The sequence below is a fragment of the Lethenteron reissneri genome, chromosome 64, assembly GCF_015708825.2.
Source record: "Lethenteron reissneri isolate LAM-NWPU_2019-01 chromosome 64, ASM1570882v1, whole genome shotgun sequence".
Taxonomy (NCBI): domain Eukaryota; kingdom Metazoa; phylum Chordata; class Hyperoartia; order Petromyzontiformes; family Petromyzontidae; genus Lethenteron; species Lethenteron reissneri.
The window spans coordinates 5,292,353-5,318,882 of NC_083842.1; the positions used below are offsets into that span (position 1 = coordinate 5,292,353).

At 47.5% G+C, this 26,530-nt stretch overlaps 2 protein-coding genes across 4 annotated transcripts in view; both read right to left on the reverse strand.

Moving 5' to 3' along the window:
• The window catches only part of LOC133359253 (uncharacterized), a 351,541-nt gene that overhangs the window by 158,553 nt on the left and 166,458 nt on the right, over positions 1-26,530 (reverse strand). The window lies entirely within an intron of this gene.
• The window catches only part of LOC133359254 (astacin-like metalloendopeptidase), a 67,474-nt gene that overhangs the window by 21,437 nt on the left and 19,507 nt on the right, over positions 1-26,530 (reverse strand). The window contains exons 8-11 of the mRNA XM_061577731.1: positions 21,946-22,062; positions 21,100-21,220; positions 11,491-11,666; positions 2,424-2,505 (exon numbers count right to left, since the gene is read on the reverse strand). Of these exons, the coding sequence (XP_061433715.1) occupies positions 2,424-2,505; positions 11,491-11,666; positions 21,100-21,220; positions 21,946-22,062 (496 nt within the window). The remainder of the gene's footprint in view (positions 1-2,423; positions 2,506-11,490; positions 11,667-21,099; positions 21,221-21,945; positions 22,063-26,530) is intronic.

Consider the following 26,530-nt stretch of genomic DNA (forward strand, 5'->3'; position numbering starts at 1 on the left):
CGGAGCCAGCCCCAGCCCGGGAGCATATAACGAGGGCTCCATGAGGAGCTCGGGGTTCTTCAACTGCTGGTGTTACGAAGATTCACGTCGGGGAGAAGAAGCCACTAGCCATGCGGTCCGGAACCCAGCTTGTGGTCCGGACCGGGATAGCGAACCATGTCTAGGTCTGCCGTAGCGTGGTTAGATGGGCATTCGAGACCCGAGTGTAGATTGTGTTGTGTTGCGTGTTAATGTGAATAAATAGTGTTGCTCCCAAGAGAATGTCTGCGACTCAGTTGGACTCGCTACACATGCAAACAAATATGCTCTACAAGTATATGTATTATCTTTTAAACTGATTGGCCTACACCAGAGACAGCCTTATTTATGGCCTTGTCTCACCAGCAGTGTTAGACCAGAGAACACCAAGAGGCAAACAGTACAAAGACAATTCAACTATCAAAGCATAGGTAGCTCAGTTTGAGCAATTATATCGACAATTCCTGGAGGCTCCCTGTGTACATGATAGCTGATGAGAGCTAGTGGGGCGCGCTGCAACGCTGGAGTAAAAGTGGAGTGTGTTTTGGGGCCCTCAAATGGCAGAGAGACGCCAAGCAGAAGCAAGAAGACAACGCATGAGTACTACCGAACTTTGACAATTTGGTTTAATGATAACCGCTCCTGTCTTCTCGGTGAAGTTCAAGGCCAGAAGAACGAGGCACAGCGGGCATGGGTTACATACACATGTGTAGTGACATTGCGGGATGTCACTGTGCAGTGCCGGCCCTAGAGAGGCACGGTGTGCGGTGTAACGACATTGGACACCACAATGGTGTGGGTGTAGTACCGGCCCCAGAGGCGCCCAGTGAGTGCTGATTGATAGTGCGAGATAGCACCGCGCTTGGCGTGCAGTGCCAGCCCTACAGGACAGGGTGTGGGAGTGCCGGCCGTAGGAATGAGGTTACTAAGGCCATGGCACTCTGGTTGACCCGGGAGGACACATGGCCAGTTAAGTCTACAAAGAGGCCCAAGTGGGGGCTATGGGTGGTCACGTGGTTAGCATCCAGATCCTTCCCGAGGATTCTGGAAGGTGGTCGTGGTCAATGGCGGAGCCGGCCACGCTGCAGAGAATATAAGCCGGGTCCCCCAGAGGGACCGGCGTAGTTCATCCTGAAGAAACCTTCGTCTACGTTCTACCGAGTCTCCAACACGTGGACCTGGGCCCGAGCTGTGGTCCTGGTCCGTAGTAGCTAGTTACGTTGTAATTAGTGCAGTTAGCCTGGTGGTCACCACCATAGGTTGTTATTCTGTTAAGGGGTAGTTACCCCGTGTTGGAGTTAAATTAATGTGTTGCCTCCAAGTCTACATCTGCGACTCAGTTGAACTCACCACACATGTGTAAGGGTCAAAATAACACAAACCCATTTAATGTATTAATTATAATTAAAGTGTATTATTAAAATACGATATTCTTGGCTAAAACATTCCAACTACATACGTGACATATTCTGAAGTGAGGTGATTGAACCTCATTGGATGGCAAATTTCAAGGAGAAAAGTACGGCACATTTATTGGTTTGGAGAAACGTTGGTGAGGGGTGAGCGGTCACAGGGGTGGTGGAGAGAGAGGGAGAGCCCTGGAACATTCAGGAAGGTCCAGACAAGAGCTTAAAAGACCCGGGAACGGCCATTGCAAAACAGGCTCCCAGCGTGCAAGTGTTGTGTTGCCGGTTCATAAACAGCCCTTCCAGCATCTGCTTTGCAACTCTTTTACACAAACAGGAAAACGTCGATGTACTTGGGGGTTACGTACTTGGGAAATGCCATTTTGCAAAAAACTAAATTCGACAAACAATAAACCTTGAGGGAAAATTAAGATTTTGTGTCCTGGGTCTGAAATGATCACCCCTTCCCTCTTTGTTGAACTAATTCTAAATGATTTCCACCCTTTGTATTCTAATAAAGGATGAAAAGTCGCTCTCCATTTCTTGTGTGTGTGTGTGTGTACACGTTCAATTTCATTGCAACACAAAACCCCCATCTCCATTACTCGCACTGCGAAAGCTCACCTATCACACTGAATTGCCCCTAACACTCACTTGAATGTTCACGATTCACCATCTAGGTGTCCGCATGGCTGATATCCTCAATGAGTTGGTGGCTATGCATGCGGCCATGCGTGAACACTTGCGTTGTGTGTAAGCGGGTTGAGTAAGTTACATTATCACACCAGAATACAAAAAACATACATGCTCATACCATAGTAGCTCCCAAGGGATACAGCGCTCTCAGATTTCCCAAGCCTATATAATAACTATCTTAGCAACGTCGACCCGTGCATAGCTGAAACATCACCCTGTGGGATTTTCCTGTACTGTATATACACACTGTACATACACAGAGTTCGGGTGTCAACCCAAGAAGGTGATATCATGAAGGCCTACCTGTCATAGTGGGTGATGGACATGTAGTCATAGGGTAGTTCAAAATCGCTGGTTTCCAGCAGTCGAAACTGACGCTGTTCATCTGGAAGAGAAAGGACCAATAATTTTATTTCGCAATGACAATTCATATGCATTTTAAGAGACATTCAGCATTGGATTTAATTTCTTTTCATATTTAACTTCATGGCCTTTTTGTCCATGTATTTTACCTGTATAGTCACTAAAATAAGATAGTTGGAGTCAACCTGATCCTTGCTTGTGCCTGATAACAGAGCCTATTAGCAACATAAACAGTAGCAACATCTTGAACTTGCATCACATATACATTTACTATTTCTGATAATGAAACAAGTGTTAAAAAAATAGATACCTATTGTAGATACCTGGCAGCACGTCTGCATTAACCACACATACTTGTGGAAAACATACAAATATGCTCTGATAATATATGCATTGCTTTTGAAACTGATTGGCCTACACCAGACAACCTTCTTTGTCTCACCAGTGTTAGACGAGAGAAAGCCAAAAGGCCAACAGTACAAAAAAGATGCAAGTCTGTGTATAGTATCAGAGCATATTTGTTTGCATGTTTTGCCACAAGTATGTGTGGTTAATGCAGACTTGACGTCTTACAATTTATCTATTTGGTATTTGAACATCTTAACACCTGTGTTATTATATTATTGGTTCTTTCGTTAAAGTCATGTAGATATAATTTTTTTTAAACTAAATAATTAAAGCAAAAAATCCACGACGTTTCGATCGCAACACAAGCGGTCTTCATCAGGCGGAGAGAAAATAGGGGGCAAGCCTCCAAATGTAACTGCTTATAAGGGTTTCCAAAGTGAGTGGGCAGGGGACTAGAGTTCCGAGTTGGAGAGCTGTGCGGCGTAAACAGCATGGGCGGGGCAACAAGTGCGAATGTGGGAGTAAACAATGGAGGGAGGAAGGGGTAGAGATAGGGGGAGAGAGAGGGGGGTAGAGATGGTGGGGGGGGGGCATTGCACCTCGCTACACACATCCACACTGCTGACGGTAGAGGTTGACAAGTCATGATCGAAAGTAGTTGATGATATCTTTCCAATAATTGCTGAGTTTATAACCGTCGTCTCGGTTGAAATTTTGTCTGTATATATGGATGGCTTCGTGAACGAATCTTTGTTGATAGCCAGTCGGCTTGCAAAATACCATCGTCTTAGAGAATCAAGTTCATGTGAGCCAGCCGCATTAAAGTAATGATCTGCCACAGCATAAATATTGGTCCTGCCGTGTTTCAGATCTGCCTTATGTTCACGAACACGGTCCGAGACATGTCGTTTAGTTTCCCCAATGTAACTGCTGTCGCAGATAAAGCTTATATTCTTGGTTCTTTCGGTAAAGTCACGTAGAAGTAAAGTTACGTAGGAGCCATTCAAAACTATCACCTTACCGGCTTACCCTACATTGCGGGCATCACAAAAAAGATCTCCAAAATCTTGAATAAACACAAGATCCAGGTCCGATTCAACACATTACATAAAATCCGTGATCTGGTTCCGTCTGTAAAATATGTGATTCCGGACATACAGTACCCTGGCGTTTACAAACTGAGTTGCCTCTGTGGTAGTAGTTACATTGGAGAAACCAAACAACATGTCTCTGACCGTATCCGTGAGCACAAAGCAGACCTAAAACACGGAAGGACCAACACCTCGGCCGTGGCAGATCACTGTTATAATTCAGTGGGCTCACATGACATTGATTTCTCCAAGACAGAGGTTCTTTGCAAGCCATCTGGCTACCATGAGAGGTTGGTTCATGAGGCTATTCACATATACAAACACAGAGACAATTTAAACTGAGAAGATGGATTCTGGCTTAGCAATCATTGGAAGGATTTGATAAACCATTTCAGGTCTTAATTGATTGTGTTCACGCTTACGGTGACTTTCAGACCGCATTCCATTTTCTGCTCCCCCCTCCTCTTTTACGAACATAGATGGACTCGTCCATCTGGCAAACTGCCAAATCGCTGTCCTTGGTTCTGACGTTAGGAAAAACCGCCACTTTTTAAATCCTTTATATTAAGTTCGCATGCTTGCTTGCTTGCGTGCTTGCTTACGACCGTGCAAATCTTTCGGTCGTTTTTTAACCCACTTCCCGTGATCCAATCGAGCTGACATTTTGCACACAGACTCGTTGTGCGAAACAATTAATGTTCGTGAAATTTTTTTTCAAAAATTTTACACTTTTTAGGCAAAAAAATTATTTTACATTTATTCAAATAGAACTCATTCATGGCTTTGGCTGAACGTCACAGTGTAGGAGCCCAGAGCGTAACCCCTCCACAGGCCGTGGCGGAGTAGCGCAGTTGGTAGCGCCCTCGCTTCCCATGCCAAAGGTCGCGGGATCGATCCCCGCGTCCTCCACAGGCGAATATATTTTTAAATCCTTTATATTAAGTTCGCTTGCTTGCTTAGGACCGTGCAAATCTTTCGCTCGTTTTTTAACCCACTTCCCGTGATCCAATCGAGCTGACATTTTCCACACAGACTCGTTGTGTGTGACAATTAATTTTCGTGAAAATTTTTTTCCAAAATTTTACACTGTTTAGGGAAAACAAATTAAATATTTAATTACCAATTGCTTAATACTGGCAGACAATCATCTGACCCATAGGTGGCAGCCATCTCAAGCCAGAGGACGAGAGGACTCTAGCCGCCACGCATATAAAGGATTTATAGTGAAAAACTTTGTTTTTACTGGTTATACTTATTTCAAAATTTATTGCTGTGGATTTCACACCTGATGATGATTGCTTGTGTTGCAGTCGAAACGTCGTGAGAATTTTTAATGTTTTATATTTATATTATTTTATTATTTCCCTTCTACTTGACTTTACCGAAAGAACCAAGAATATGAATCCCTGCAGTCACGAAAGCTTTAAATCAAGATAAAGCTTAGTTTGTGGACGCCGGGATATTGCATGTCAGGAATCTTGTCCTTCACAAATGGGATCAGATCACAAATTGTATGCACTGTGTTAAATCGGACCTGGATCTTGTGTTTGTTGAAGATTTTTGAAATATTTTTGGTTCCCCTGCTATGTAAGGCAAGGTTATGCGTTTGATTGGATCTTCAGATGGCTCCTTCCTCACGGTTGGGGTGATGGCTTTGCGGATTGTGTAGTCAGAATATCCATTCGCCTTGAGAGCTTGCTGTACATGTTTGAGTTCACTGGTTAGGTGTCCATGGTCGGAGATACATTGAGCCCTATGGTGTAGCTTTTTGATGAAATTCTTCTGGGATGGATGGTGGTGGGAATCAGGTTTTAGGTAGGCGTTAGTATGGGTTACTTTCCTCATTGAGCCATCTGGTATCTTTTTGATTAAGACATCCAAGAAAGGTAGCATGCCATCCTTTTCTACCTCCATGGTGAATTTGATTGCAGGGTGTATGGAATTGATGTGGTTGAGGAATTGTTTCAGAGCCGGTCGGCCATGTGGCCAGATGACAAACGTGTCATCCACGTACCTCTTCCACAAGGACAGGTGTAGATTGGATGCCTGGAAGGCGTACGTCTGAAAATTTTCCGTGAAAATGTTAGCCACAACCGCTGTGTTATTGCCAGAAAGGGTAAGCCTATTGTTTTGTTTTCATAATTTCAAAACTGACAAAACGGTCACTTAGATACCACATATACAGTAGAATGCATCCCATCTGACTGGATGTGGGACGCTAGGCGTGGATTCTATTCATGCTCATCTGTGTATTTTACTCCTCACTCACAACAATGAGCAGAGCCTGGGGTGGATACAATGCAGCAGGTTGACACATTGGAGAGCACAGGTGGTGCATTTTTGAGTCACCTCGGTCAGTTAACTGACTTCACGTGGCCTCAAGCTGCACATAGCCTGGCAAACGCTGTGGTGATGCAACTGTCATTCAGTTGTGAATGGTGGTTGATGTAGTTAATGTATTTGTAGTGGGTTCCCATGGAGACCGGAGACGTAGCTTAGAGGCAACACGTTCTATTCAAATACCGTAACAAAAGGCCCTTTACCCCCGCTACCTGGGTAGGTATGGCCTCCGGGCCGACGTGCCCTATCACTGGGACTACCGGCTCTGAGTCCTCCGGCTAAGGGTGACCTCGGGGAGGCTAATTGACCCGACCCTACCAAGGTGCGGGTCTCGACCACTGGTCCGCGCTCGGCCCCGGCCCTTGAAAGGACATCGGGTCCCAGGGGTCCCCAGGGTCCTAGCCTAGCTGGTCTTCAGTCTTCATCTTCAGAGCACTGCCTCGAGCCGTTCTGAGGTCCGTCTTATATACACCTCTCGGGGACTCTCTGCCCCCGGTACCGCCCCCTTTTTGGAACCTTCCAGGGGGCTCTGGAATAACCCTCCAACCCCCCACCTGGAGTCAGGGGGGGGGGGGGGGAACTCGGCCTCTCAACGGTCCGACTCTCTCTCTAGCTCAGGGTAGCACCCCCTACAGACCCGTGCCCACAACTACAGGTAAGTATACATACGGCGGCGTGTGCTATGTATTTCCGACGCTACATATTAAACAGGCGGTTGGCTGCAGCTATGCTACACTTGATACTCACTTCCTGAATCTGGCTCTGAGCACGATTGCATTATTTGGTTGGTACAGTGAGGGAAAAAAGTATTTGATCCCCTACTGATTTTGTACGTTTGCCCACTGACAAAGAAATGGTCAGTCTATAATTTTAATGGTAAGTTTATTTGAACAGTGAGAGACAGAATAACAACAACAAAATCCAGAAAAACGCATGTCAAAAATGTTATAAATTGATTTGCGTTTTAATGAGGGAAATAAGTATTTGACCCCTCTGCAAAACATGACTTAGTACTTGGTGGCAAAACCCTTGTTGGCAATCACAGAGGTCAGACGTTTCTTGTAGTTGGCCACCAGGTTTGCACACATCTCAGGAGGGATTTTGTCCCACTCCTCTTTGCAGATCTTTTCCAAGTCATTAAGGTTTCGAGGCTGACGTTTGGCAACTCGAACCTTCAGCTCCCTCCACAGATTTTCTATGGGATTAAGGTCTGGAGACTGGCTAGGCCACTCCAGGACCTTAATGTGCTTCTTCTTGAGCCACTCCTTTGTTGCCTTGGCTGTGTGTTTTTGGTCATTGTCATGCTGGAATACCCATCCACGACCCATTTTCAATGCCCTGGCTGAGGGAAGGAGGTTCTCACCCAAGATTTGACGGTACATGGCCCTGTCCATCGTCCCTTTGATGCGGTGAAGTTGTCCTGTCCCCTTAGCAGAAAAACACCCCCAAAGCATAATGTGTCCACCTCCATGTTTGACGGTGGGGATGGTATTCTTGGGGTCATAGGCAGCATTCCTCCTCCTCCAAACACGGCGAGTTGAGTTGATGCCAAAGAGCTCCATTTTGGTCTCATCTGACCACAACACTTTCACCCAGTTGTCCTCTGAATCATTCAGATGTTCATTGGCAAACTTCAGACGGGCATGTATATGTGCTTTCTTGAGCAGGGGGACCTTGCGGGCGCTGCAGGATTTCAGTCCTTCACGGCGTAGTGTGTTACCAACTGTTTTCTTGGTGACTATGGTCCCAGCTGCCTTGAGATCATTGACAAGATCCTCCCGTGTAGTTATGGGCTGATTCCTCACCGTTCTCATGATAATTGCAACTCCACGAGGTGAGATCTTGCATGGAGCCCCGGGCCGAGGGAGATTGACAGTTATTTTGTGTTTCTTCCATTTGCGAATAATCGCACCAACTGTTGTCACCTTCTCACCAAGCTGCTTGGCGATGGTCTTGTAGCCCAATCCAGCCTTGTGTAGGTCTACAATTTTGTCCCTGACATCCTTGGAGAGCTCTTTGGTCTTGGCCATGGTGGAGAGTTTGGAATCTGATTGATTGATTGCTTCTGTGAACATGTGTCTTTTATACAGGTAACAAGCTGAGATTAGGAGCACTCCCTTTAAGAGTGTGCTCCTAATCTCAGCTCGTTACCTGTATAAAGACACCTGGGAGCCAGAAATCTTTCTGATTGAGAGGGGGTCAAATACTTATTTCTCTCATTAAAATGCAAATCAATTTATAACATTTTTGATATGCGTTTTTCTGGATTTTTGTTGTTTATATTCTGTCTCTCACTGTTCAAATAAACCTCCCATTAAAATTATAGACTGATCATTTCTTTGTCAATGGGCAAACGTACAAAATCAGCAGGGGATCAAATACTTTTTTCCCTCACTGTATGTGTGTACATATGTGTGTAGAGACTGCCCATTATTCTACACGTGCTTATGAAACCACACAACAACTGAAAGAAATAATATCTGCCAGACAATGTCTCATGTGCCGTTACCCTTATGGCCAGAGACACAAGTCACATGGTGTACTAACCACTGCACCACCGCTCTCCCACTCCCTCACATGATTAAATTGCAGATGTCACATCTGAATAATTTTTTTAAACTGCCATTTGCAGTTTGTACATTTTAAAACCTCCTTGACTTTCTGAATATATAGTGACCGGTTGTTGGGGTCTGGGATGGACGGTGGCAGCCTGGATAAACCAGAGCTTGTGAACTGGGACATTGTTCCATAGCTTTCAAATGCATGATTCACGATACCACTCATACATAAACTGCTGCTGCGCTGCGAGTTGGAATTAGACTGAACTGAAAGTTTGCAAGAATGAACAACAGATGTGAGCTATCAATTCATGCTCCCCTATTAATATATTTGACACGTTGTTTTATGAGCATCTTAAAACAATATCCTTGTTTTCTCCCAGATCAAGGAATTATATTTAAAAAAGAAGTGATAACATAATGAGTTTTACTTCATAATATGCTTTTTTAATTAGGCCTCCATAAATATTGTATGCATGAATGCTGAACTTCTTTCGCACCATACATTGCCGACCATGCTAATTGGACGTGCGGGGGAAGGGTAATAAACTAAATACAAAAAGGAGTTATAAAGAAATTAGTTTTCAATCTAGATTTAAAAGTGCACAGCTCCAGTGGCTTCCTAATATCGGAAGGAAGAGTGTTCCAGACGGCCGTAGAAGCGCATTTGAAAGCGCGCGATGCTGTAACTGTCTTTGTTCAATGGCCAGCCAAAAGCAGCTGCGAGGATGACCGGAGTTCGTGTGATGGTTTATGCTCCATGACGAGATCAGCCAGGTATTGTAGTTAATTTGTGAGCACTGGTTGGACATGGTCAGATCTTGCAGTACCCGTCATGACAAGTGCCAGAGAATTTTGTACACACTGCAGCTTGGTAATGTTTTTGCCAGACGTCCCGTAGTGAGTTGCAATAATCGAGCTTTGTCGATACTATGCTACACACCACCGTGTTGGCTGTGTCACGACTCAATAGTGGTAGAATGTGTTGTAGAGCCCTGATATGAAAATTGCAGGACCTGACTATAGTTTGCATGTGTTAATCAAACGACATTCTGGTCAAGTAGAGTGCCGAGGCTCTTTAGATAACTAGAAAACTGAATCCAGCAGTCTGCAACTGCCACACCTGATTCTCCCATATTCTTTTGTCCTGAGGCTGAGTACAAACCAGCAGAACTTCCGATTTTTCTGGAATAAGCAGCATTTCATTTTGTGCAAGCTGCATTTGCACTACTCTTGTGGAATCCTTGAGGTTCCTGAGGCTCTCCATATCTAGCTTTGACTTCACTGCGGTGTATAATTGTGTATCATCGGCAAATTAATGGGACTTGATGTGATGTGATGAGATGTTATCGGCGATCGGAAACACGTATATTGAAAATAGGAAGGGCCCAAGGATGGACCCCTGTGGTACGCCAACTAGGCAAGGCAAACGCGATGACTCTTCGTTGCTCAGCTTGATGAACTGTGATCGACCATGTAGGCATGACTCCATCCATCCCAGGGCCTTACCCAATATACCGAATCTTGAACTTAGCCACCTGAAGATAATCTCATGGTCGATGGTGTCGAAGGCGGCTGAGAGATCGAGGCCAACCAATGCTATGGCGCACTGATTACAACAGTTTTAATCTGCCCATCACAGCAATGTGAGGAAATAAATTATTTAGATACGGGTGCTCTATGGCCTTTGAAATCATACTCAAGTTTGAGATCGGGTGATAGTTTGCAGCGTCACTCTTGCTCAAGCCAAATTTTTTCAGCCGAGCAGCGATGTCTGTGCAATGAACATTGACACCTCTGCCACCGAAGTTAGTGCCAGGGTCTCGATTTTTGCATTGGCTCCAGGATGTTCACACTCAGATGGCAGACCGGGAAAATACGTTGCCTTCAAGTGAGAAACTGCCATCTTGATGGTCACTATTTTATTGGTGAAGAATATAGCAAGTAATGTGCACAGATCGGGTTTACTAGCTGATGGATTGTTGGAGTGCAGCAGGCCCTTCACGACGTGCCAAAAAACACAGGGGTCGCAAGCCGAGTCATTGATGCGCAAAACATAGTATGATATGCGAGACTCAATAAGGAGTCGGCAGATCTGCAGGCAGCTCTGTAAGCAAGTCGGAGAGTCTTGAAACCAGTTTTCTTCCAAAGACGCTCCAGCCTCCTCTGCGTCTGGTTCACAGTGATCACCTACAGTCACAGCCAGTTACTGCGTGCTTTCCCCGTTCTCTTTGTGCTTGTTTGGATGGGCACGAGTTCATCAAGAATAAAAGTGATGTTCTAATTGAGATGTGGATGAATCAACCGTCGATGCAGGATTTCGACACGCCGATGATGACCAGATCGTCGGATGGAAAGCATTGTGGTCCAGTGGTTTCCAGTCTCTGTATGATAGCATTGTGACAGGTATGTGAATAATCGGTAATGCCACTTTGCACGTTAGGAGACTGATCTGAAATACATATATATGTCTTCAATAACAACGTCGGTCACAGTTACTGCATTTCCAGAGTGATATGTTGCACTGCTAACGTGCTGGGTTAAACTATGACCGTCAATAATCTAGACGAGATCACTGCTGGTTTTACCATAGGAATCAGTCGGTCCAGGACAGTATACGGCACATGATAGCCTCCATGTTTGCCACTTGATTGTTTAAAATTTCTTTACCTTCCTTGATGTTGTCCTCCTGGACTGTGATGTACTCGTCGCGGTCGCTGCGGCAGTGCTCGTGGTGGAAGCCGAGCGCGTGCATGAGCTCGTGCAGAACGACGCCCTTGGTCACCTTCCCGGGCTCCAGGGACACGGACTGAGCCCCTCCCTTCTGACCCAAAAATGACCAGTTCCTGCTCACACAGCAACATGGTTATGATTCCATTTCAATAAGAGAATAAGTAATAATAATAAATATCCACAGAATGCTTTGCAGAGTTTGTCCTCTTGTTTTATTAAAATAAACTGATGCTGATATAACCAAGTCATCAGCTTCAATTAAGTTAGGGGAAATTCAGGGCAGAGTGGCAGCGCATTTTCCGCTTGTTGCAGAGTTTCATGGTTCAAGCTCCCGGTTGCCATGGTTAATACTTTGTGTGTATTAATGGTAAAATACATGCTGTCTGCATCACGGTGGATGTTAAAGATCCCATCACATTTGAAAAGAGTTGAATTCTTGTACCGGCATCATTGTTCAAAAAGCAACTTGTTTTTTCTTACCACTATAATAACCTAAGAACTGATTACATCTATTCTCTGTTATGTCATATCTGCCTGGGCCATATACATAAATGTGGAATAATATGAATTATATTACGTTCTACAAATCAGTTCAAGAAAAGTAAAAGTATGGGAAAAAATGCATGAACAAATATTGATACTCACAGCACGTAAAAACCTACACTAGTTTGCAGAAGCTGCATGGACATTCATCACAGGTGCACCGGCACTTTCCCCTGTAGTATGTACCAGGGATGTTAAACAATAACTGGGAAAATGGTAACCATATTTCAGAATGTATTACCAGTACCTAGAGTCAGGAAATTAACATTTATAGTGGAATTTTAATAATGAATGCACCTTAGATTTGAGGTTTCTGCAGCCTTGAATAGTATTCATATTTAAACTTTATTCACAGTGTGACTGCATGTGTGACATCATCACCAGTTGTTGCTTAGTCTTCCTTCCAATCACTCTCAGCAGACCACAATGGCAAACAACGAATTAGGAGTTGGAATATAACATGAAGGTATGTCACCAGTGAGTACTGGTATAATGCTTACAGATTGCTGCTCTGTACAAGTGTAGAGGTGTAATTGTGCATGGCCACGGATGTAGAGGCGTAGTTGTGCATGGCCACGGATGGCTAACAAACACAAGGGGCGGGGTTACGGCCGTACACAGGGGAGGTGCTCGCACCAACGTCCGCACCTGCATCCCCCACGGGCCCCTCCCGGGGGCCGAGTCCTATAAAAGGTGGTGAGACGGAGGGCTCGAGGTCGAGGTATCAGCTTTAACCAGCGAAGACTGAAGACCAGCTAGCATAGGCCCCGGAGCTCCCCTGGCTCGCTGTCCTTATCAGGGCCGACCAGGGCAAGCCGGTGGCGTGGCCCCGAGAGCCCGGACTGACAAGCCAGTCTGGAGACTCAGGGTGCCGGGATCCCAGCTTGACCAGGGCTGGGATAGTTAGCCTCCCCTAGCTCCGTAGTGGAGGACTTGGGCAAAGGTTAGAGGGGTTAGAAGTCGTGTATCCCTGTAGCCGAGTGAAGGGGACGATACCCCCTTTAGTATTGTGTGTACCCATTACAAGTTGGTGTCAATAAATAAGTGTGCCTCCGATCCTGTCGTCAAGCCTCCTGATACTTACTACATCTGGGGTCAGAAGTAAAACGTTCAACGATGGACACACGAGGGACGACACGTACCAGGGAGTCGGAGATGGAGGACACCGCGGCTGAATCGCCACCAGAGATGGCCGGGGGCGGATCGGAGCAGCCGGGGCCGAATACACCCACGCTGCTACGACAGGAAGGGGGGGATGCGTCGGCCGAGAGACTTCGGCTGGCTCACTCCCGCCTGGCGGAGCTGCTCTACGCTGCGGCCGCCGCGTTGGAAGACATCACGCGGCTGGGGGCTGGAGGGGCTGCGCGGGACGACGACAGCAGCCGACGCGCGGCGACATTTCCCGCCACCCCGACGCGGCTCGCGGTTAAATTTCCCGCCATCTCTACAGTGCGAGCGGAGGGCGGGGCCGGCCCGCGTCAGGTGACTGCTGAGGGCCAAGCACAAGCCGTGACGTCATCAGCATCAGCCAGCGCGTCAACATCAGAGCGACCGGCGATGCCATGCTCGCAGCCCGCCCACACTGTATCATCTGCTGGGAGCGACGGAGAGCGATCTGCAGCCACGGACGTCGCGTTACAGCAGCGACTGCCGCCTCTCAAAGAATTCGTGGGCGCGGACGGAAACTGGGGCGGCTTCAAAAGGCGGTTCATCGCTCATCAAGAGATGGCGAACTGGACGGACGCCGAGGCACTACGCGCGCTGCCGGCGATGCTGGACAACGACGCCCTGGCTACCCTCACCTCGGCGCCTAAGGAAAAGCGCGCCACGCTGCACCTGGCGCTGCAGCTGCTGTCAGCCGTCTATGGGCCGCCTTCGGACTGCAGGCAGCTGTTCCACGATCGGCATCGGGGCGCCAACGAATCGCCCCTGGCCTTCCGGACGGCTCTCCTGGCCCTGGCGAAGGCAGCTTTTCCACGGATGGACGAGGAGGGAGTGGACGCCATGGTGGCCGAGAAGCTGCTGCTACTCGCTGATGAGCTGGACGTCAACGTCTTGGCTCAAGACGACGTAGAGATGTCGTCCCTGCTGGTCGCGCGCCACATCCACGGGGGCTTGCGGTCCCTGCGTCGCAAGGCGGCCAAGGGGGTGGCCGGCCATGCCATGGCGGCCACCGCCCTCCCATCGGAGGAGGTCTGCGGGGTGGAGCGGCGGGGGGAATGGAGATCGGCGGCACCACAGGCTCGGAATGGACCGAGCCACCAGGAGCAGCCCAGGCCATCTGGGGCGCTCACACGCTGCTACAACTGTGGCCTGCAAGGCCACGTTGCGTCAGGATGCCGGGCTCCCCGTCAGCGCAGGGCGACACCTCGTCAGGACGCCACGCTGTCTCCACCCAAGCTCCAGCAGAGAAATACGGCGAGTCGTGGCACCTCACACGTTTGGCCCATGCACACATCCGACACACACTCACGCGCTCAACTAAACAGGGCTCGAAAATCGCCGCCCGTTGCGCGCGATTGTTCTGAAATGCGGCGAGCGCTCCAACCGGGTCAGTGGTCGGAGCTCGCCCATCGTGTCGTTGCTGCGTCGGCGGGATCATCGGTTGTGGTCGGTCATATTGATGGGGTAGAGGTGCGGATTTTAATTGACACAGGGGCATCGGCGACCATTATATCTGATTTGATTTATAACATCCTTCCCGTTCAAAGTCGTCCCTTGCTCCCTGTTGACGTGCCATGCTATGCTGCTAACGGGGGCTCGCTGGGCATTATTGGGCAAATCCGCGCCAAAATTTGCATTGGAGACATTAAATTATCCGGGCCTGTTTTGGTTTCCTCCTCACTCGCGGTTCCGTGCCTGTTGGGGACGGATTTCTTGGCCAAAATGCCCATCCGTATCTTGATTGACCAGGGGTGCATCGAGCTCCCATCGGGCCGACGTGTTACATTTTTGTCTTCCCCCACCACGGAGCGTCGGGCGTTTGCCACCGTGCAGGCGCTCGTGACAAAAACTGTGCGCGTACCCCCGGGGGCTCAGATGCTCGTCCCTCTTAGGTTGCGTCGGCCGTTTGCTGAAGGGGTTGCGGATCGGGGGGTCTTGTTGGGACCATCTCGAGCCGGGGTCAATGGACCCGATTTGCTAGCGGCTCAGACCATGGTGAAAGGGGATGGGGACCCCTTCATTGCAGTCCTTAATGTAGGATCGCGAACGGCCGTGGTTCGTCAAGGGACCGTGCTTGCACACGCAACGCCGGTACCCTATGAGGAACCACTCGTGGGTCAGGTAACCACCGATCCTCCGTCGCGACCGCATTCGGACTGTGATGACGGATGGCTGGATGCGCTTTGCGCGGGATCAGTGGACCTGTCCGACTCGCAGCGTGCGCAGCTACGAGTTCTCCTGAGCGAATTTGCTGACGTTTTTAGTCAACACAAATTTGATATTGGTTGTACTAAATTGCTGCGACACCATATTGACACGGGTGACAGCGCGCCAATCCGCCAAAATCCCTTTCGGTTGAGTCCCACCGAAAAGGATCATGTCAAATCGGCTGTTGATGACATGCTAGCCGCCGATATCATTTCCCCTTCCAACAGCCCGTGGGGCGCGCCGATCGTTTTGGTGAAAAAACACGACGGCTCACTGCGGTTTTGTGTCGACTTTCGGCGATTGAACAAAATTTCTGTGGCAGATGCGTACCCGCTTCCTCGAATGGATGAGTCGCTCGATGCCTTGGCGGGGGCGCGATTCTTTTCCACCCTCGATTTACTTTCTGGCTTCTGGCAGCTTCCTCTGGATGACGAATCCAAACCTAAGACGGCTTTCCGTACACCGCAAGGCCTCTTCCAGTTTAACCGCTTGCCGATGGGCTTACATTCTGCGCCAGCAACTTTTCAGCGGTTAATGGAACTGGTCTTGGCAGGCTTGCAATGGGATTCGTGTTTGATTTACTTGGACGATGTCATCGTCTTTAGCAAATCATTCGATGAACACCTCCAGAGATTGCGTGCTGTTTTTCTCAAAATGCGGGCTGCCAATTTAAAATTTAAACCGCAGAAGTGCCATTTGCTCCGCGAATCGGTGCGGTATTTGGGTCACATTGTGGGGCGCTCGGGGATATCCACTGATCCCGCCAAAACGGAATGCGTCAGCTCCTGGCCAACTCCCACCTCGGTGGGAGAGGTCAGGAGTTTCATTGGCTTCGCGTCGTACTACCGACGGTTTGTGGCTGACTTCGCTACGATCGCGAAACCATTGCACGCCTTGACGTCCAAGGGGGTCAGGTTTCATTGGGGGCCGGAGGAAGAGGCTGCTTTTCGCGCCCTCCGGAATGCCCTGGTGGGGGCTCCACCGTTAAATTACCCCGATTTCTCACAACCCTTCTTGCTCGATACAGACGCAAGTAACACGGGCATTGGGGGCGTGTTGTCCCAGCTCATTGGGGGCGTAGAGCATGTGGTGGCTTACGGTAGTCGAATACTGTCTCCGGCGGAACAACGGTACTGCGTTACCCGTCGGGAATTATTGGCAATTGTTTATTTCATTCAGCAGTACCGCCCGTATCTGTACGGTCGGCGTTTCTCCGTCCGTACAGATCATGCGGCCCTACAGTACGCTCTGCGGGTTCAACAACCATCGGGCCAGTTGTCTCGATGGTTGGAGATTCTCCAAGACTACGACTTTGTCACCACATATCGTAAGGGCGTCCGCCACACGAACGCTGACGCCCTGTCGCGGTTGCCACCCACGTCGGAGTGCACTTGCCTCCTGGGTTCGGGGCGTTGTAGGCCCCCGAACGTCACCACCGATTCGGTCCTCGTGGCCGCCGCCGATGCGCCTTCGGCTTCGGGTCCTATCGAGCAAGAAGGGAGGGATTCGTTGCTGGGGTTGTCGGTCGCGGAATGAGGGCGCCTCCAAATGGAGGACACCTCCCTCCTCGCTCTGCGCCGTCGCGCCGGGGGGGTTGGGCAGGGGGTGGCGAACGTTGACTCGTGGGGATTGTTCCAGGGTCTTTTAATGCACTGGGACGGAAAAACCCGCCGCCAGCGGCTCGTGGTGCCTGCAGCATTGAGGGGTAAGGTGGTATGGGCTGTTCATGAGCGGCTTCTGCACTTGGGGGTTCACAAGACCTTTGCCACGCTCCAGCTCGATTTCTTCTGGCCGGGCATGGCAAAGGACGTGGGGGATCTCCTGGGGTCGTGCACGCAATGCGCGCAGCGGAAGCCACCAGCTAGGGGGTCCAACCCTCCGCTGCAGTCCATAAAGGTTTCCCGGGTTAACGAGCTCGTTGCTCTAGACATACTCGGGCCATTTCCCGCTACACCCAGGGGGAATAGGTATTTATTGACAGGGGTCGAATACTTCACGAGATGGCCTATGGCCTGGCCCCTGGCCAACCAGTCGGCAGCAGCCATCGCGGAGGCCTTTGTCCAGGGCTATGTCCTCGACAAAGGTGCTCCGGAACGGCTGCTTACTGACCAGGGTAAGAATTTTTCGGGAAAACTCCTCCGCGAGGTGTGCGACCTCTTGGGTACGGAGAAAATTCGGACCTCCCCGTATCACCCACAAACTGACGGGATGGTGGAACGGCTGCATCGGACCATCACGTCTATGCTGTCCCAACAGGTGTCGGAATCCCAGACAGATTGGGACCTTCGCATAGCCGGTGTGTTGCAGGCCTACAGGATGGCTCCCCATGCGGCCACCGGATTTTCCCCTTTCTTTTTAATGTATGGCCGCGAGGCTAACCCCCCTGTGACGACCCAGCTGAAGCTCTCGGCGCCTCAGGCGAAGTCTACCTTGTCCAAACACGTTAAATTTAACATCAGCAAATTATCTGAGGCGCGGGAAGCGGCCGTGCAAAATTCTGAACTCCGCCAGAGGGCGAACGAGAGGCTTCGGCTGGGGCGGGTACATGTGTTCAAATGGAAACCAGGGGACAGGGCATGGTTGCATTGTCCCCAGGTGCCGCTGGCAACCTCGTCAAAGTTGGTACGGCCGTGGCGGGCGCCAGTGGAGGTCGTACAGGTCTTGCGGCCGCAATGTGTTCGCGTCAAATGGGGGAGGCGTCGGTGGTACGTGCACCCCTCAAGGTTGAAACCGTTCATCGCGCTGCCCCATGGTTCACACACACACACGCATGGCCAAACGTGTGAGGGTTCCGCCGACTCCCCGACGTCGCTGCTCTCGCCTAACCTGACATCAACTGTTCCGTCTCCAGGTGCAACAGGAGTGACGGGTCCACGCCCGCCAACCCCTCCCGGAGGGGTCGGAGGTCACTCGGCAGCGACGCCAGACTCTATTGCACCCGGACCGTCAACAACCGCCACTGAGCGTGCCGGGACGGGCCCTTGTGACGGGCCCGCCGCGAGAACGCGCGCCAAAACGCGCAGACTATTGTAAGGTCGGCCGTTGGGGGGCCTTGCGGACAGTGGGGGGGGGAGGCGTCCGGAGTGCGTGTATATATGTTGGTTTTGGGGAATGGGGTATTTATTCGGGGGGATGCGTCGGGTTATTTTTTTCTCTTCCTGTTGTTGTTCTTGTTATTGTTCTCTTTGTTCTTGTTAAAATTACGCGAGGCACACACACGGTTTTCGGGAGGGATGCACCTTTATTCTGATTTTTTTCTGCAGCCGGGGACGGCTGCGAGCTGTACAGGGGGGGGTGATGTAGAGGTGTAATTGTGCATGGCCACGGATGTAGAGGCGTAGTTGTGCATGGCCACGGATGGCTAACAAACACAAGGGGCGGGGTTACGGCCGTACACAGGGGAGGTGCTCGCACCGACGTCCGCACCTGCATCCCCCACGGGCCCCTCCCGGGGGCCGAGTCCTATAAAAGGTGGTGAGACGGAGGGCTCGAAGTCGAGGTATCAGCTTTAACCAGCGAAGACGGAAGACCAGCTAGCATAGGCCCCGGAGCTCCCCTGGCTCGCTGTCCTTATCAGGGCCGACCAGGGCAAGCCGGTGGCGTGGCCCCGAGAGCCCGGACTGACAAGCCAGTCTGGAGACTCAGGGTTCCGGGATCCCAGCTTGACCAGGGCTGGGATAGTTAGCCTCCCCTAGCTCCGTAGTGGAGGACTTGGGCGTAGGTTAGAGGGGTTAGAAGTCGTGTATCCCTGTAGCCGAGTGAAGGGGACGATACCCCCTTTAGTATTGTGTGTACCCATTACAAGTTGGTGTCAATAAATAAGTGTGCCTCCGATCCTGTCGTCAAGCCTCCTGATACTTACTACACAAGCAGTTGGCTGTAGACTAAGGTGGCTTGTGTAGCAGCAGCCAAAATGCAGCAAAAGTTTGAAACAAGATGAAAAAATGTGTAAGAAGAACACAGTCATTGTGCATATGCTAAAAAAACATCAGTATTTCCTCAAGAAGTGCATTGTGGTCCATTTGTCTTTGATCACCATCAAATTCAACTTGAGTAAATGTGACTGACAGCAATATGGTAACACAAGATAAGATAATCACAATGCACTTCTTCAGAAAAATATTAGGTATTTACACAAATGCACAATGGGTGTATGCATTTTATGCAGGGATGTTTTAAACTCATGGTTTTCCAGTTTGCATTACCACTCTGTTACAATGGATGTAATTCGTCATTTCAACATTTTAAATACGTAGCAGCATGCACGCCAAACCTGGCAACAACAAAGTGCACAGCAGCATGCTTCATGAGGCCTTATCTGGCATCAGATTCGCATGATAATATTTCAGGCTTCTTCAGGCCCAGTGAGGCTTGGTGTTAATGGAGAGCCTGTGTGTGACCCGATTACATTACAGAGTTGGATTCTAAAGATTATTGGACACCAATCGTGTCCCAGCCAACCCTTCTAACTACATTACAAGTGGTTATACAGTATTGTTGTTGTTTGTCATTGAGGAACTGACAACTGTTGTCTTAATTATTATGACCCACGTTTCTCTGCCCACAGCTGCAATTAAGGTGATAAGATTCCCTCTAAGCTGGGAATTATGACTTTGGTTGACCGGATAAGTTGTTATACCTTACACATGGTGGTAAAATGTTATTCAACATTACGTTTGCTGTGCAATATTGCTATATGGCCAATGACTTTTGCTATACATGTTAATGTAATGCATTTTTAATGTTCAGGTTTTTCTGTAATTTTGCATTTGGTGATAAGTACCTGGTCAAATTGATGTTTGCAACAAGCATGGCAATGGAGGGCCAAATGTACATGTGATTGTTTTCCTGTTCCAAAAGTTCAAGGTCAGAACCGTGTGGAAAATGGTTCTGATGCATTTCTGTACAGATCTGCATGCATCTTCTTACTGTAGATGCTGTGCACGAACTAGTAATTTTTGCGATAGATAAAAACTTAAAGGGAGCCAGTTTCAAAGGAAATAATGTTATATTCATTGATATAATTTTATATGTACAAAAACTATGATTTTAACCATAGTATGTAAACACACTATAAGTGCAACTACGCCCATCCCTAAAGCGCACACACAACAAAAACAATAACTCCTACTCACCACTAAGTGGCTTGTGCCAGACTATAGGTGCATGTTGCACACACACATACAGATACGGCTACATTCATTCCTACAGTACAAACACATACTCCTACACTCATCCTTACAGCATATGTAACAAAGACAAAGATACCCTGTATAGCCTTAACAGACATTTGGGGCAAGTGCTTTTTCGACCACTTTGAAGGCTAGCACAACACACGAGGGGGTGAGTGGCCAGCACATCGCCGGCTGTCTTTGTCTGTCCCAATTGGCGATGTTTACACACTGCACCAGGTACTCATGTAAGACTAAGTCGACCTAGGGGAGGCCCCGGATCAGTTCAAATAATCGTCACTGGTGTTGGTCGCCGTGAGCAGGAGTCGAACTTGAGTCTCCAGGTTTGTAGCGCAGCACGCTAAGAACTACGCCACCGCTTCCCATACAAACAAATACACCTACATTCACCATTACAGCAGAAACAAAGACACACACACACATGTGCACCCACACTCACCCGTCTAGTGCCTGGAAGTTGATGTAATGCTCTTCCTCCAGTTTACTAGGAGTGAACCTGATGCACGTCTTGCTATGGTATTCCTGGAAGGCTTGCTCAATGACCTTCTTGTCACTGGCGCCTAGAAAACAAAGCATGAGGATTAAGCAAGTTCAAATACATTCTATGCTTACGTATCGAACTATGTTCAGGAGCTATATGCCAATGTTGTGGTCTGATAGTCACGAGTGGGCTTCAAGAGAGAGTTTGTCTAGTTTTGCTATTCCTCCGTTGAAGGAGTGCAGACTACAATTATTTACTGTGGTCCAATGTTTGGGTTGCATGGCCAAAATCACGCTGTTGCTTGCGTCTGTCACATCTTATTCTCCAATATATTTTTTTTGCCTGAGCCCGAGTGCCAACCAGCAGAACGTCCGATTTAACTGGATTAAGCAGCATTTATTTTCGTGCAAAACACGTGCACCACTTGCGTACAATCTTCGAGGTTACCAAGGCTCTCAATATGTAAATTTTACTTCACTGCAGTGTACAATTGTGCATCTTGAAGTGTACTCTGCTACCCACATCAAAACTCCTTACAATTTACAAAGGCCACATCGCAGCATGGACGCTTCTATTGCTGCTGCAATGTTGTTGTATAGGAAGTCATTTCTTTTCAATCACACAATTATCCCACAAATGATTGTTGATTGATTGATAATAAAACATATTTAGGGTAATGTACCCCCCATTAATGGACTCTCTGGACGAGTTTGTAAGATATAAGAGGATTACCTCTCAATCATATCCCAGTCGATGCATTTAACCCCAAATAAAGCCATGCAGTCTACTGTGCACTGCACTCACTGAAAGCGATGGAGATGTTGTAGGGGATGTACACGTTGCCATCCTGGTGTTTGGGCCACTCCACAATTTTCTCCAAGGGGTCACCTGCAATGTCTCCAGTCCTGAGGACTTTGGAAGCTAGGAAAACAAAACAAAGTTTGAATGTGCAATTAGTAAACCACCTGTATATATATAGCCATTAACAATGGAACGTCTCATATTCAAGGGAGATCTGCATCATCAAAGTGAATATAGCGTTTGTCCTAGGTGTGTTATTAAGTGGTTCGGTGTCACGGAAAAAAGATTGCTGAGAAAGGCAAGGGGAATCCACCTGAGTCATCATTCTCTAGCTATGACTCAAGAGCCCTCGTGTGGAGCGTGGTGCTGTGAGGTGACGAGGGGCAGTGAGATTGGTGAAATGGAGGAACCTTGAGCCATGGACCTGCTCTTGGGCAGCAGACTTTAGAGAGAGGTGTACAAAACGGAAACCGTGATGATCGGATACAGAGACCAATATTGTCCAAAACATAAAACCTTTGTGTGTAACATTATGCATCAATCTTGATTTGAAGCTTTCGTGACTGCAGGAATCCATACTCTCTGGTTCTTTCGGTAAAGTCACGTAGGTATAAAATAAAGGTAATCACGACGTTTAGGGCGCAACAAAAGCTTCCGTCATCAGGTGGGAAACGTCATGATTTATTTTATTTTATACCTACGTGACTTTACTGGCAACAAAACAGGTGTTAAGATGTTACGCCTTTTGGCGTCCTCTGGTCTAACACCGTTTGAGACTCGGCTCGTAAGAAAGCTGTCTCTGGTGTGGACCAATCAGTTTCAAAGACAATGCATATACTATCAGAGTAGGTTATTTTTGCATTCTGAACACAAGTTAATGCACACATGATTCCTTGTAAAAGGTTTTAGTTTGGTGTTTTAACATCTTAATACCTGTTGTGTTGCCAGAAAAAAGGGGACAACCAATTCTAACATTATGAAAATTTACCATAAAAAAGGTTAAACAGAACTTAAAATATCAGTAACAATACAAATGAAACTGAGGTCGGAAAAATTATCAAAAACACTTGCATTCATGTTTTCTAAGTGAAGAGTCAAATCCCCCATATAAGCCAACTGGGAGCGATGGCTGTTAAATGTACAGGCAGACCTTGCTTAGCGCTCAAAATGCGTTCCTGGAGAAGTGAGTGTGAATGGAATGGGTGCTAAAAGGATTGTATTTATGGAGATGCGTTCGCAATAGCGTTATTTATTTTGTATGAGCAATATATGAGGGCTTAGTTGGAGTATTGGTAAGTGCTAATAAAACAGATTAAAAATATTATTTCACAAATCAAAAGTACAATGTATTTTATCATTAAGGATGTTGTACTGTACTCATGAGTGCATTCTGCTGTACTCCTGCAAGGCAGTGGTGGGAGATAAGGTTGTAGGAGCTCCTGTACTCCCAATCCCCAATACCCCAGAGAATTGATCCAGGTCCTCCGTGATCTTAGTGATGCACTCCGTATAAATTTATGTGGTGAGGTTTATTTTAGGTGATGCCTAAAACTCTATCCTGGTCTCGTGAGTTCTCTCCTGGCTAAACACATTTTTTTTTGGTTTTATGTAATCGTGATTACGAATCGTGAAAATCGATTTGCAGGGGGTGAGATGTAGTTTGCTCTGTCACTCTCATTGGCTGAGTGAATGATGAGGGCGTGTATATTTCCTTGTCCGGCACTGCTTCTTGTTCTCACTCGTAAGCACTGTTTAGATTTTTCGTTAAAAAAATCTCCAGGATAAAGAGCGCTATAACAAATCAGCGTTCTATGGGGTCACGCTAAGCGAGATCTGCATGTAATGGGGATGCGATAGTGTTCCGTGAATGAGAAGCATCGATGGTGAACGGACATTCTCTAACTGCAGCACTCACTCTCGACCTGAGCATAGGGATTCTGTTGTCTCTGAAGTTACAATAAAGATCCAATGGCGTCATTTGCAATTGTAGACAATTATGTGCCGGCATGATGGACCAAGTTTGAAAAATTACCCACAAATTACTCAATTGGGGTTATACATCACAATCATCCCCCCTACTGTGGCAACTTGGCAGGACCCTCCTGAAAGAATCGTAAGACTCAGTGAGGCTTTCCTGGGTAAACAAGTGTAATAATAATAAATAATAAAGCACAAGGCTTAATGGAATGCCAGGCATTGAGATTTTAAAACTGTAATTTGAGCAGATGTATACATCACATCACCATAAATAAAAACAGTCACAAAAGTGGGAGTAACAAGTTTGTATCAAGATGGTGATGAGAAACATTATTTATAACTGAAAATACCTAACTTAATGTTTGAGTCTCTTGGTTGTTTTTTTTAATGTGTGCCAACATTTAAGTAGCGTTCACAATGAATGCTAAATAATGCCAATTGTGGAGTAACTTAATTCTTTTTAGACTACAAAATAATGCTTGAGTAAATTTCGATTTAAAGCTTTCGTGACTGCAGGGATTCATCTTCTTGGTTCTTTCGGTAAAGTCACGTAGAAGGGAAGTAATAAAATAATAAAAATAAAACATAATAAAACAATTCTCACGACGTTTCGGCCACAACGCAAGCAGCCGTCCTCAGGTGAAAACCAGGTCCGTCGAGGCGACAGAGTCTGAATGAAACAGCACACGAGCTTGGTCAATGCGCCCAGCTTATATATATGCTCCAAGCTCGTGTGCTGTTTCATTCAGACTCTGTCGCCTCGACGGACCTGGTTTTCACCTGAGGACGGCTGCTTGCGTTGTGGCCGAAACGTCGTGAGAATTGTTTTATTATGTTTTATTTTTATTATTTTATTACTTCCCTTCTACGTGACTTTACCGAAAGAACCAAGAAAAATGCTTGAGTAGCCATATGCTGAGATTACAATATCTCTCAGGAGCCAGTGTTAGACCAGAGGACGCTTAAAGGTGAACAGCACAAAGACAACGCACTATCAGGACTTTGTGAGTTCTGGGTGAGCAGCTACATCACCCCGAGCTCTCAATGTCCTGATAGTGCGTTGTTTCTGTGCTCTGGTCTAATACTGTTTGAGACTAGGCTCTAAAGAAAGCTGTCTGGTGTGGTCCAATCAGTTTAAAAGACAATGCATATACTGTCAGAGCATGTTTTTTTGTTTGCATGTTCACCACAAGTATATGTGGTTAATGCAGACATGATTCCTTGCAAAGGTTTCAGTTTGGTGTTTTAACATATTAACACATGTTTTATTTCCAGAAAGGGGAAACCCGTATTATCATAATTTAATACTGGCAAAGGGGGTTAAACTAATTTGCTAAAATATCAGAGTGGCCCATCATGGCCATTATAGTCCATTACACCATCACACCACACCATCCCACTATACCAGGGGTCTGTGTACTGAATGGCTTATGCATTACTATAAATTGCATTGGCCAAGATTCGTCCCAATTTCGAGTCCCTATGTGATTCAAGTAAGGGGAATGCATACATTTCTGTGAAAACATTAGGAGCAGTTGGGACCAGCCTTAGATTCGTCATTACTCGTGTCGGCGTACAACCACGTTCTCACTAACAATAACTGCCATTTGGAACTAAGTGGTGGTGATGTCACCATGGTGCTTGTGCCAGGATATGTGCACTTTAAGGCCACGTGTAGTGTTGAAGGCTCGCTGGCAGGTGACTGGGCAGACCCAGATGGCATGGGTTGACTGAGATGACTGGCAGATGCACCACCTGTGTCCCCTACTGTGCCAATTGCTGTGTTTTAGCCACCTGGCACTTCGCTCATTGTTGCGAGCATCACTCCTCTGCTCTCCGCTGTTGTTGGAGGGCGACTTCCTCCAACTGTGCAATAACGTCCTTCGCGAGCCTCCTCCACATCTTGACAACGCTGGTAGCAATTATTGGTAATTCCGCTCAGCTCCATATCCTCTTCTATGCATGCATGTTGAACTTCTTTCGCACCATACATAGCGAACCATGCTAATCGGAGGTGTACCACATCAATCTATCTCTTCTCTAGCCCATAGCGTGCCCATTAACCCCCTCTATCTGGCCAAATAAAAGCTTTTTGGGTATGTGGTGGCTGGCCATGTGCGCTACATGCCCCAGCCAACACAGCCCTGCCTGTCAGAGGAGCTCACTGATGGAACTGTGTCTAGATCTTCCAAGGATTTTTGAGGCCCTCACATGAAATCCAGCGTGGTTAAAGCCAGGATGCATAATTGGCTGGCCAGTCTGAATGTTTCTAACCGCACAGATGTTCCATTAGAGGGCTCCAAGTATTGCAAGCATAGAGATGGCACTAGACAGCACTAAGCGATGTACTTAGATTGCTGAAGAAAACAGCGCTTCTCACACACTGTGACTCCTATAACAGTCCAAGCACATGTCGCGGCAGTGCGGTGACATAGCTATATTTTAATGATTCGTAATAATGATGTATTATTACACTTGTTTACCTCGGAATAATCACTGAGTCTCAAGACTCTTTCAGCAGGGTCTTGATAAGTTTTCACAGTAAAGGGCGACAATCAGTATGTATTTCCTAATTAAGTAATTTACAAGTAATTTAACACATTTGGACCAT